This window comes from Cygnus olor, chromosome 15 (genome assembly GCF_009769625.2).
Source record: "Cygnus olor isolate bCygOlo1 chromosome 15, bCygOlo1.pri.v2, whole genome shotgun sequence".
In the NCBI taxonomy this organism is placed as follows: Eukaryota; Metazoa; Chordata; class Aves; order Anseriformes; family Anatidae; genus Cygnus; species Cygnus olor.
In genome coordinates, this window is record NC_049183.1 from 6,298,753 (window position 1) to 6,312,352 (window position 13,600).

A 13,600-nucleotide genomic window follows, 5' to 3' on the forward strand; every position below is an offset into this window, starting at 1 on the left:
TAAAAAAGAAAAAAAACAGTGTTGCAGAGCTATGCAGGCGAAGACAAGTTAATACATGTTTTCTTGGCACAGTTATTCACGAATGACTAGTTTTTACATTTACAGTAAGTTGAGCAACCATTTAGTCAGCTTGTGGTTGTTGCAACAATTGAAAATTAAATCTGTGAAGGTATTGTTAAGCAGAAGTCTGTGGAGCTGGGAAAACTCAAAGCTCCACTTAGAAACAGATAGAAATGATTCAGGAAGTTTTGCACAAAAACAAATTTCACATTTTTAACTAATAAATTTAGTACATTTTACAAGTCTTTATATATAGATGTATAGATGATATGTATATATAGATGTATATCCTATTTGCACATGAGATAATTAGATGCATATCTGAAGCTGTTTAGCGAGTACTGTTTTTAACTGGTGTATAAATTGGATCTGCCAAAGTTGATTCAGTTCCTAGCAGAGGGTTAGACAATTCTGGAAAATTACCTGCCGAACAACAAAAGTGATTGGCTGTTATTTTTTTCTTCTCAGGTTTGTTGACTGCAAAGAGTGTGGTCGGAAGATGCACCAGATTTGTGTATTACATTATGATATTATTTGGCCTTCAGGGTAAGATGTTTGTTAGCTTTTTAACCCCTGTATAATAAGAGAGATGTTTATATAATTAAGATTTTCTGCATTTGCTTTTTAATATTCATTAGTGTCTTTTAGTAGTTGAGTACAGATGGACAAAGCATTTCTAAATTTTTTTTGCATTTGTGGTCTCATTTCACTATATTCAGGTGGAAACATACGAAACAAACTTGTTCATATACTCATGTTTCTGTGGTTTCTTTCTAAAAATTAAACAATGGAAGCTGATTGGAGGTAGGTGTGTGTACTAACAAACAAATGCAGTTCTATCTGCTTAGTATAACTCAACCAGTTCAGAAGGGCTTTAAGTCCCTCAAAAACGAAAAGGTGTAAGCTGTTCAAATCCAGAGAAGAATACATTGTACCTTGACAGTTAATATTATGTGTTCAAACTTTGACCTTAAGGTAGCCAGTAGCAAGGCTTTATTTATTTATAAGTTTTTGGCACTTTTTTTTTCCTCTGTAGGTTTGTTTGTGACAATTGTCTGAAGAAAACTGGTAGAACACGTAAAGAAAACAAATTCAGTGCTAAAAGTAAGTTTGATGTTTCCATTTGTGTGTTCAATTTTTATTTTCTCCCTGCCATCACTAATTTCTTCTTTTGCAGTTTTTTTAATATGTTAGCTTTTTGATTGAGACTTTCTGTTGTCATGGTAGACAGTATGAGAACAGTTGCAAAATGGGGAGTAGCGTCACCCAAGGCTTCAGTAGCTGTTAGTATTTTATAGACCTACTCTTCATGAGTTTAGTCAGCTTTAATGCTGCCTGATGTCCTTAGCATCTATGTGCCTATTTTCCCTGAGACTTAAAAAAAAAAAAAAAAAGAGGGAAGAAAAGGAAAAAAGAAAGGAAAGGAACGGAAAGGAAAAAGGAAACAAAAGGAACAGAAGAAACATTAGACTGCATGTACACGTTTCCATGTGGTATTGAAACTGAAGTAAATTAGTGTCACATCTAGGCCCTTCAAAAACTATGTAGTAACAAGTTGCACTGCATTTCAGGCATACTGTGGTGGTGCCAAACACTAATGTCGTTCTAGAGTTTTTCTTGCTTCTAGAGTGGACTATGGTATAAGAACTGTCAGATGGAATAAGTAGCCAATAGCATCATATGTGTAGGTTTGGAAGTAACTGTTGTTGTAACCTTGTTGAAATATTTACTGAAGCATGCCAAAAACTTCTAGGATCAAGTAGTCTCCATCTCCTTAATAATCCTCATACAGGCGTTCTTTGCACACAGCTAACATCAGAGAGAATAATCTGAGAACCTTTATGCACTGTAGAGGACAAAAGCCAAAAAAAAAAAAAAAAGCAGAGAGGCTATTATGGGAAACGCAGTGTCAACAGCATAGAGTAGAAAAATAGTTCAGAAACAGAGTGATTCAGATGTACTTTGAAGAAATCCAGACAAACTTCAATGGCTAGAACATGCAGGTGTACTTGATCTCTCCCTCGTTCTTCGATCCTTTGAAATTCTGGGTGTTACCTCGTCATACAATGTTTGTGAACCTGAATCTTCTCCATTTTAATAAAGGAGTGGTTTTGCATTAAAGATTTTCATATGATCATATGTGGTTGATTGTATTTCCAGCATAGTAAGAGATTTTAAGTGGGATAACTAGCAGGCATTGATTTCCCTTTCCTTCTCATTGCCTATCCTGTTTTCTTTTTCCCATAATGATTTGAGTCCTGCTGCCAGCCATAGCCTACTGGTGGGCTCAGCTATTGAGATCAGTTTTGTTTAACAGTGCTGTAATAGAAACACAAGAACTGGGAAGGAAAGCTTCCTCTTGTTGTCAAAACCTTGGTCTTACTATGGACATAAAAACAAATACAAGTGGTGAATGTTTAAAACATTAACATGTTTCCTTTCTCCTCTTTTCACTCCCCATAATAACCCTTACTGAGTTATCATCAGTATTTCTACACTCTCTCAAACATGTCGTCACTCCTAATGATCAAGAAAGCACATCCCTCAGCTGAAAGCTATTGCTCAGCTGTTCTGGTGACATAATGCATATTAAGTAAAACCAGTTATCTTAACCACATTGCAAGTAAATTGCATAAAGCTGATAGCAGACTAAATACAACCTGTAAATGAGTGTACAGCTGGGGTTTGCTGTGAAATTCCTATCTGTTGAAGAATTTTTCGTACTAAGAAAATATATAAATATTGTTTGACTAGTAGCTAATGCAGAAAATGTTTCAAAGCCTAAAGATATCCTGACAAATAAGTCACCTAAAGAAGCGTCCTGACAAAAAATGACAGTAAGCCAGAAGTCTGACTTTCTTCCTGTCTGCCCTATTACTCATCCAATAACCAATATTTGCCATTGCTACTACAACAAAACTTCTGTACTTAGGCTGCCTGAAAACCTTACTACATTGTTATCGGTTTGGATACCGTTCTTCAGATTTGAACTACAGTTTTGATAGTCATAGAGTCATAGAATATCCTGAGTTGGAAGGGACCCATAAGGATCATCAAGTCCATCCATTCAGTCCAAGTCCTGAGCTTTTATTGGAAGTATGTGTTAGATGTGTCCAAGAAACAAAATATGGTTGCTTTTTAAAAGAATTTGAAAGTTCTCATATATCAAAATACGTGGCTTTTAGTTCCATTCCTTACAGTGCATGTAATCTTAATGCTCCTTTTTTATCTATCTTATTTGGCCCTTTTCTTAATTTTTCGAGTCTTTTTGCATTGCAGCATAAGGGAGAAGCAGATATTTGGTTGCTTAGCATTAGAAAGATGGTAAAATGAAAACACGCTAAGACTGTAGATTTAACTAAAAGAGCTTTCTAAAAATGTACCAACTCATTAGCAGAAATTGAGCTGTTTCTATTTTTTCTTGTTTGTCTTGAAAGAAATCAGAACTAAATGTTTTCTTCAGAAAATATCTGAAAATTCTTTAAAATCAATCACCTTCCGTTATATATGGAAATCCCAATATCTTTAGCCAGTACTGTGTTGGAATATGTAAAGGAAATAAGTATCTTTATACTTTAACCTTCTTTCAAATTATTTTATTGATTGCCATCAGTGTTGTGTCACTGATGTTATAACCAAAGAATCTCACTGGACAAGGGGAAAGACTAAAAGATGTAAAATAAGATTGTTGTGTTTGACAATTTGTATAAACTGATTGCAAAATAAGCATTCAAGTATGTAGAAAGTAAGATCTTCCTTTGAGTATACGTGGCTCCATTCCCAGTGTCGGTGCCTAAAATAATTTTTATCAAAGATTTTTTTATTGCAGCATTCTATATGCAAGCTCAGTAGTCAGGAAGAAGAATCAACAGTGTTGTGTCAGTAGCCAGATAACAACTGAAAAATGAGTCAACAGAGCTGAAAATCAAATGCATGTTAGTAAAATGAACATCTGTAGATTGAACCATCATTTTAGCCAAAGATAGTAGGTGGGCCATAGAAAGTAGAAATATTAGTGTTAAAATAAATACAAACAGTAAGGTAAGAAAAGTGGTTATTAATCTTCAAGTCAAAGCAGTGAGCTACTTTTGTTTTCTTAATTTAAAACAATCTTCATCTTAATTTCTGTAATTTGTTGTGGATTTATTTGACAACTTTCTGTATTAGTACAAGAGCAGCTATGCACACAAAAGCTAATTGTAAATGTAAAGACTTAGAGAAGGGATCTGGACAATATGGGGACTTGAACTTTTAAAGACCTGTATCACTGTGCAAGAACTATTCAAGCTTTATGTGCAGATTACTGTAACTGTTCCATCTAAAAGCTCTTGAAAAGAAAAGAAAAAGCAATGAAATCTCCATTGAAGTCAAAAGGCTTTTCATTTCTGTTGATTTGCTTTGCTTGAAAAGGTGTGGCATTGAGCCAGATCTATAAAGTGATGTAATCTCTGTCAAACAGCCAAATAGTGTTTTTGTTAGGAGAAAACATTTGCAGTGTTCATAAAATAAGCCTGCAAATTTAAAAATGCTACGTAAAGCCTTCTTTGTTAGTTCACTTACTAAGTAATTTTTCCACTGTAGTGGTTTTAGTTTCCATGTAACCGTATGAATGCTTATGCTCTGGTTAAAAACACGGGTTGCTTTGCTGTTTTAATTTTGGCTGTAAAAAGAAAAAACATCGTAATTTTCATATGAAGATAAAACAAAGGAAGAAAGTATAGTTATGCAGAGAAGTGAGCTGAGACACTGTACAAACATGATAACTGACCCTGAAATGAAGTGGTTTCACTGGTATTAACACTTGTGTTGTCATGTTCTCCCCCTTCAATTCCAGGGCTACAGACTACTCGTTTAGGAAATCATTTGGAAGATAGAGTAAACAAGTTCTTGCGGCGACAGAATCATCCTGAAGCTGGAGAGGTCTTTGTCCGAGTGGTAGCAAGTTCAGATAAGACCGTAGAGGTTAAACCAGGAATGAAATCCAGGTTAGTAATATTAATTGCAATAAACACAATCTTAATATTTTATTATGATGCCTTCCTGCACACATGTTGCAAAACTGTGCCAATTTACACCTGAATCCCTTTGCAGAAATTTGAAACTTAGGCATGAATAAGCAGGTTATGAAAGGTAAGAAAAAGTAGTACAAAGCAAATGATCTTGGAGGAGGTTGACAGCTTTATTTGGACTGTTTGGTGGGCATGTGGAGGGACACTCTGGTTTTGGTTATAATACTCTGACTTTGTATTACTAAATCTAGAGGAAGAGTCTGACCATGCTTTGGTTAACGTTACTGAATACATAGTTTACTTTGGAACATTTGCTGAGATTGTTACTTACTGTTCCTTCAATTTGTTGTGTTTTATAAATACTTTAGCTTTCAGAAGTTATTATTTAATCTACTTAATGGTAAATGAAAAACTTGAAATTTTTATAAAGTATTTGGGATTTAATTCATAAAGGTAATGTTGGCGTCACGTCATCATAGCGCATCAGGTTTTTTACTCTGCAGTATATTTAAAAGCTGGTGGTTTCTGAGGGTGTTCTTGTATTCAGTGCTTGCCTATTCAGTCATATGTTAACTATATGGACAGTTTTTTCCCATGAGTTGTGCAGTGACAGGCTCTGTTTTAATACAGCTGTGGTCTGACCCTAGTTTAACTTCTGCATAAGTATTTCTAATGAGTTAAAAGGAAGTTAAAAAGAGTTTTCTCCTTCTGGTAGGATGCTGGTTTAGTGACTGTCTTTTTTTTCTTCTTTTTCCTTCCTGTCACTCTTTTCTCCAGATTTGTGGATTCTGGTGAGATGTCAGAATCCTTCCCTTACCGTACCAAAGCTCTATTTGCATTCGAGGAGATTGACGGAGTAGATGTATGCTTCTTTGGCATGCATGTACAGGAGTATGGCTCAGATTGTCCCCCTCCAAATACAAGGTAATCTTTCATTTCTATACCAGTGGCTCATGCACAGAGAACATCTTGCTCCATTCACTGGGAGATTACTTTCAACTACAGAAGAGTGGGAGATGTGTTTCGATTCTGTGGCTGAAATAAGTCCTACAGTGCAACTGCAAATGACTTTGAAGGGGACAACTTAACAAAAATGTTATAATTTCCAAAATTTTGTTTGTATTATCTATTTAAGTTTACCTCTTGATATATATCCTTGCTGTATTAAAATGTTACCAATCTTTTCATTCTGAGGGCTGTTTAAATCATGTTAAGATGCTTAAATATTCATTAGAATAATACACAATCATCTTTTTTGTTCAGTATGGCTGTATATGTACCTTCTGTAAAAGTCAGTTCTCAGTAGAAAAAAATGTAGTTCATCTGTACATCATTTTTTTCATTCTTCTCTCATTATTATAGACGTGTGTACATATCGTATCTAGATAGTATTCATTTCTTCCGCCCCCGTTGTCTCCGAACTGCAGTTTATCATGAAATCCTCATTGGATATTTGGAGTACGTGAAGAAACTGGGGTAAGTGAAATCTCTTGTTAAGAAATGTTTTTCTTAGCATTTTGTTTATCCAGGATGCCAAGTAGCCTTGCACTTGGAGTAGTCTCTCTTTACTTTTGCCCTTTCTGAGGTCTGTGGAACACGTGCATTTTCTGCAGTGGGAAGAGTGTTTGGATTTTGTCAATAAGGTTGTTCTTCTGTCATTAGGATTCTTTCTTTCATTCTGTCTGGCTGAGTTAATTTAAAGATGGTAATCAATATCGTTAAGGTTCTTTTTTTTGTGTGTATGTAAATTGCAGGTATGTGACAGGACACATCTGGGCCTGTCCTCCAAGTGAAGGAGATGACTATATTTTTCATTGCCATCCACCTGATCAGAAAATACCCAAACCCAAACGCTTACAAGAATGGTATAAGAAGATGCTGGACAAGGCATTTGCTGAGAGAATCATTCATGACTACAAGGTTTGCTACTGTTTATTTGCTGAATTATTTTTTATGGGCTTTTTATTTGAAGATAGCTAGTATTGTCTCATAAGATGTAAAACTGTGGTAGTGTTGTATGAGTGTTTTTATTCTCAGCTAGCTAGTGTCTTCATTTCCATAAATTTTCTGAAGTTTTACTTTTCAGATTGGAAACTCCTTAGGGTTGGCTTCTGCCTTATTAACACTTTGAACAAAAACACTGCACGAATTAGAACCAAGAGGTGTATCTTCTTAAAAGCTTTCGAGCAACAGTGTTATCTGGGAAGTTTGGGGCAGTGTAGTCCTTTTGCATTTCTTCTTAATGTTTTTTTGGGGAAATAAATCATTTGGTGAAGCTGTGCATCACTGAAGGTCATGGGCTGTCTCTATTTGCTTTCTTCACTGAGCATGTGAATTGTACAGTTCATGTTCTTCAGTCAACTCTGTAAGAAATGCTGCAGGCATTCCTAAAGTGGACCCGTGGCATCCCTACTCAGGTGCTTAAGGGAGAGAGGAATGAGCAAAAGCAAGTGGACTTTCCTGTACTGTACTGACTGGTTAAAAGGACAGGGTCATCAGTATTAGCTTGTGCTGAGGGAGGGTAGAAGCTGTTTGTGGTGATTCTGGAGGATCAGGTGGAATATGGGACCTAACTAGTATGGAATTTAAAAAAAAAAAAAAAGCTTATAAAAATGGCTTCTTCACTTGAAGAAAAAGGATGGCTTTTGTAGTCACATGTGTACCCAAGGCAGTAAGTTAAGAGTGGAAAAGGTAGCATTTGCCACTCCCTACACATGCTAAAATTTACATGAATTTCTTAATGGTAGTGACAGTGCAGGAGGAAAAATAATTGATGTTTTGATTGTAAATGACAGTTACTAAATGTGTGGAACAGAACAGCATAGATCAAACCCTGTCATCTGATGTGAAGTAGCAAAGAGCTAGAATCTCTCTTTCTTTGCCAATAAGCTGGTCTTGATTGGAACCCAGTAGCGGGTTCCCAGATGAAGAGCTCACAGACTTTCAGATTTGTCAGGGAAAGGGTTAGATGAGACGCACTTGCTGTCGCTTCTGCTCTTGTTCAGAAGCGGTGTAGGAAAAGCTCAGTGGTGGGGCTTGATTTTTAATAGGTGTACTTAGCGGGGAGGGCTTTGTTACCTTTTCCAGGATTATCCCTGTCTCTACCATCATGCACCTGTTGCGTGATGGAGGTTCAGGAGAGCCTCAGCAGCCCTCTTTCAAAGCTGAAGCAGGGAGTGAGCTGTTAGCCCTACTGCCAGACCAGATCTTTGCGCTGTTCTCAGAAAACAAGGCCTGCAAGGAGTGGACCATGGGCCATGAGCGAAGCACAGATGCTCAGTGTAGCATGGATTGCCTCTGTGGTTCTCCCATCACTCTCAGTGGTCTTCATTTATTTGTTCTTGGTATTGTGTCACTTAACAGGACATCTTCAAACAAGCAACTGAGGACAGGCTGACAAGTGCCAAGGAGCTGCCGTACTTTGAAGGTGATTTCTGGCCCAATGTGCTGGAGGAAAGCATTAAAGAGTTGGAGCAGGAGGAGGAGGAAAGGAAGAAGGAAGAAAGCACTGCAGCTAGTGAAACAACAGAGGTGAGTTAGCTTTACTTGTTGTATGTGCTTCTGGATCACAAAGCTGACAGTTAACACTTCAGTAAATTAAAGAGTTCACAGCCTGTAAGCTAGGAAAAAGGTCATTCACATCAGATCTTAAATCAGGGGTTCCCTTTATCTGCATTTCTGATTTTCTTCTCAGGTAAGAAATATACTGATGGCTTGTTACTTCATTAACGGAATTAGAAGTCAGTTATGTAGTTCAGCGTTTCTGGGAAGTGTGTTAAGCTACTTTTGGATTGCATCATGATTGCTACGTTGGCTTGCAGTCATTCAGCAGAGCTTCTGGTTCACACCTTTGCAAAGGTGTTTGTGTTTTAGAAGATGCTATATTTTTCAGAGCTAAATTAAATTTTGCCTTTACTTAATCAAAGATACTTGCAGTCACTTGCAATTAATGCTTCTGAATTTCAGTTCCCAACTGTTACAAGCTTTACACTGGTGTGAAATTTTGATCCTGATGGTGGTGTTCCTTCACCAGCATTCTCTTTGTGTGAATAATTTAAAAAAAAAAAAAAACACCTCCCAGCCAGAATTTCATTATTTATGTTTGTCAGGTTTGTATCTGTAACCAAATGGTTGTAGTGCTTTTATACTGTCCTTTTCCCTTGTGATTTACAGCAAGATATTTTGAAAATAAATATAGTGGGAAAATCTGAAGTCAGGATCAAGGTGGAACCAGAAGCTTTAACTGGGAAGAAACTGCATTCAGCTTAGGTGCTGTGACAATTTGCATACAGTATGTATTACGTGTGATTGATGTGGAGCAATTTCATTTATGTCAGAAAGTTCCATCTATTAAATCTTACCGGCTCCTTCAAAGCTAATATAGTTTGCTGCTATTTTTATGGAACTGTAAAGTTAATGGCTTTCACCTTTTTCATTCTGAATGTAATTTTAAAATTTGAAATATTTCAACAAACATAGCAGCATAAAAGTAACTGAAAGGCAAGGCTTGAAATTTATGTTGCGGTATTCTTTTGTTAACAGTATCACTTTCAATAAATCATAGCCTGCCCTTGTAGCCTGCCATTCTGAAAATGCCAGGGTAAACATGTGCATCCAAGAGGGGGGAAAAAAAGGTGCTTTAAAATCCCCAGAACAGCTGTTAAACTCATGAGTTTACTTGAAGTGAGAAGACACAGCCATGACTGTTAAAATCCGTATGCTCCACTCAATGCCATTGCTGTTGCTTGGAGTGTGGTGGGAACAAAGTCTGCATCCAACTTGCTCAAGATGTTAACCAGAAATGCAATAAAAATGAAGCAGTGTGGTCTTTGCCCCTTGGCTCAGGAAAAAGAGTAAAACGAAAGCGTGAGGACTTGTCCAGTGCAGTCCCCAGAACTTGCATCATTTTGTAGAGGAAAGTATGCCCAGCAACGGGGGATCTCCACATGTAGAAACAATTGATGAATCTTAGCAGTTTGCCTTGTATTGCAGTTGTACAGAACCTGTTTGTGTTTTTGTGATGTTCTTGTCATAAACTCCACGTATGTGGAGAGAAAGTTTAAGTCAAGTGTAGCTGAACAGTAGAGAGTGCCCCAGCTCTGCAGGCATCCTGAAAACATGGAGAAGTCAGCTGTGTAACTGCTGTCCTGTCTGAAGTGCTGTTCTGTGGAACGAAACGGAGGATCAGAACAAAATAGGAAAAACAAAAGTAATGTTAGGGATCAGAGATAACAGTACCGTCCTGCATTTTCCTACTATTACTACCATAGATCTCGTTTTCTCCTCTTTGTCTACAAACTTCCCAAGGAAGCTGGCTACAGATTGAAGGGATGCAAACATTTCTACTGCAGTCCAGAGATGGTCATGTAGTATGAAATTCAGTCCTTAACTGTACTGGGACAATGAGAAAGGACTTTGAGGTTTGCTGATTTTTAGGAGGAACAGGAGGAAGCGTCTAGGATGTTGAAGCTCACCCTAGGAAGGAGGAGAATTTGTTTGAAAGTGTGCCACAAGCATCAGTTAGAAGAGATTCTAAAGAGGTGGTAAATATTCAGGAGTTCATGAAAAAGGTTCTGAAGAGACAAGGTTCAGTGAGTAACCATGCCATTGGTGTCTCTGGCAAACCTGACTGAATCTGTTAAATGGTATCAAAATGAAAGAGTACAAAACCAATCTTCTTAAAATGTTTGGAATAGTTTTGTGTGATTGACCATGTATAAATTAAAGGCGTAGTAGAAAGGAAATGGAATTACGCTGTCAGCTAAGTTTCGATCTATTTTTTCCTTTGATGTTCAAATTTTAGAACCTGTGTTGGTCCTCCAGAATGAATAGGCAAAGGGGAAGACATGCCATAATGCCATCAGGGTGGTAGAAAACTTTGGGAAAGGAAGTCATAGGAACATACTGAATTCAATTCCAAATACCTGCAAATCACTTAGAGCTCAGTCTGGCTTGCCCTTAGTTTTAATTTCCAAACAGCTTTGGTCAAAAAGTCAATAAAATTAGTTACCGAAAAAAACAAGGTTTGACAGGGAATTCCTGTCTAAGCCTAATGAATGGAATGGAAGATGGCAATGAGGCATATGGTCTACACATAGAACTGCTTCGTCAGTTGGAGTATTTTTGTTTTGTTTGAACACATGTACTTGCAAATAAAACCTGTTTGCCTGTACGTAGTGTTCATGAAAGAAACTGTTGTATGTATATGTATCAGAGGATTTCAGTAGCTTATTTTTGCATTCTGCAGACCAACATTGTAGTAGTCAGGGGAATTTTATTGGGTGGTGTGCTCCCTGTTGGGAGTTTGTGTTTTGGAGCTTTTTGTTTGTTTTTTTTTTCAGGGACATTAGAAATGTAAAACTGTTTCTGTTTTCGCAGGTCATCTAAATAGCATCATTTGCTTTTTTTTTTTTTTACTCTGAGTAACATTCAGAATATGTTCACAGTGGTCTATGTTGTAATTATAAACAAGTGAAGGTTTTGAGGGCTTGTTATTTTTTGAAGTTACAGATGCAGTAGCAAGTCTTCAGGATTGGGAAAAATGTGTTTTGTTAGTTTCAAATCCTACATGTCCTTATCTATGCCTTAGCCTTAGATTTGTTGATTGAAGTAATTAATTAGAACTTGAGCAAGCGTGTGAAGTCCTAAATGCACAACAAAGCAAAATCTACTCTTGTAGAATTTTTTTTAAAGTCCATTCTATTTGTAACTCATTTTATTATCAAATGTCTTCAGGATTTTGAAAAACAAGCAATGGAAGCTGAAGTACGATGTTTGAAAAGGAAAAAACTAAACTGAAAATTGTTCAATGTATATGCATAGTTAAGAAAAAAATGGACTATTTTTAAACATTTTAAACTTCTTGCTCCCTGGTTTGACTTTTTATTTTTCCTGGAGGATAGGATATATTTAACACAGTGTGGTTGATTTGCAGGCATTGGAACAAAGTTCTATTATTGACAGCAGAAATGTTTCACTTTCAGCTGCAGTGAATGGGAGAGAGCACTATAAAGTTTAACACATTTCCTATGCATTTATTGCAGGGAAGCCAAGGTGACAGCAAAAATGCCAAGAAAAAGAACAACAAAAAAACCAACAAGAATAAGAGTAGTATCAGCAGAGCTAACAAGAAGAAACCCAGCATGCCAAATGTGTCCAATGATCTGTCTCAGAAGCTGTATGCCACCATGGAGAAGCATAAAGAGGTACTGTCAAAATGTGCTGTGTAAAGAGATTTTATTCCCGTAAATCGAGGCATGATGATAGAACTGAAAAATCAGGGAGAGTAAAGCTTTTGGTTATTCTGAGTTTTTTCAGTTATGTAACAACATATTGAAGAGATTACCATAAACTAAATCAACTAAATAACATTTGCAGCATAATGTTACTGCAACAGAACGTGAGCTTTTCCTGCAGGATTATCTAACATTGTTGGCTTTTTTTCCGTGTTTATCTGCAGGTCTTTTTTGTGATTCATTTACATGCTGGGCCTGTAATTAACACTCTGCCTCCCATTGTGGACCCTGATCCATTACTTAGCTGTGATCTGATGGATGGGCGAGATGCCTTCCTCACCTTAGCCAGAGATAAGCACTGGGAGTTCTCCTCACTACGCCGATCCAAGTGGTCCACGCTCTGCATGCTGGTAGAACTACATACTCAAGGGCAGGATCGCTTTGTCTATACGTGCAATGAGTGCAAACATCATGTGGAAACAAGGTGGCATTGCACTGTCTGTGAGGTACGTATCACCTGACACTTCAACCAACCTCGTTTTCTTTTGTTTTGTTTTTAAATATTGCCCAAAGTTCTTCCAAATTAAGCATATTCTGATGTAAGGAATGCTAAGCCTTAAGGGAATTTGACTGCAACACTGGGGTCTCTCTTCTAGAATAAGTGCCTTTAGTTTCTCTATGTGGAAACCTGCGATGCTCTGGAACGGCTACAGCTGAGTTATTCCGCTATGGCTGTGTCAGTTAGCTCCTCTGCATAGACAAGCTTTTGCTTTAGGGAATTTCAGGATGAGGTGGTAGGGTGTGACACTGCCAGAGTAGTAGGCATCTGCAGGACAATAGCTCATCCCCATGGAATGGATGTCCACGAGAGAGGTTAGCTCTGCTTTGTACGTGGTACTTGGTGTTGTAATGAGCGCAGCCAGGTGTGTGCCCAGGCTGCTGTGAAGCTGGGTGAGGAGGCTACCACAGTTCTTCATCGCTTTCTCTTCTGCCCAGCATTGGAGCTTGCTTGCCCTTCAGATCAGCCCAAATAATTGCTTCCTAACCTGGCTCAGTACTTTTAATGTCTGGTCCTATTACAGGATAGATCACTTCCACTGAACTATGTTAGAGAGCAATTACACGTGGAGTTATACAGATGGACTTGAGGGGAAGATAGCCTCTAGAGGGCTTGTGATGACCTCTGGCTGTAGCTGAACCAAAAAAAAAATTTTTTGAATAAGTGCAACCTAGTTTTTACACTGCAAGTTATTGCCAGGTTTGTGGTGGAATAATCTTAATTAATCCCTCTGAGGA

At 37.5% G+C, this 13,600-nt stretch overlaps 1 protein-coding gene across 13 annotated transcripts in view; it reads left to right on the top strand.

The window, feature by feature from the left end:
* Positions 1-13,600, top strand: part of LOC121078753 (CREB binding protein) — a 94,165-nt gene that overhangs the window by 76,539 nt on the left and 4,026 nt on the right. For all 13 annotated transcript variants that reach the window (XM_040575246.1, XM_040575247.1, XM_040575252.1 and 10 more), the window contains 9 exons: positions 529-606; positions 1,097-1,164; positions 4,895-5,045; positions 5,847-5,993; positions 6,432-6,545; positions 6,824-6,989; positions 8,433-8,600; positions 12,113-12,274; positions 12,529-12,810. In XM_040575246.1, coding sequence (XP_040431180.1) covers positions 529-606; positions 1,097-1,164; positions 4,895-5,045; positions 5,847-5,993; positions 6,432-6,545; positions 6,824-6,989; positions 8,433-8,600; positions 12,113-12,274; positions 12,529-12,810 — 1,336 coding nt within the window. The remainder of the gene's footprint in view (positions 1-528; positions 607-1,096; positions 1,165-4,894; positions 5,046-5,846; positions 5,994-6,431; positions 6,546-6,823; positions 6,990-8,432; positions 8,601-12,112; positions 12,275-12,528; positions 12,811-13,600) is intronic.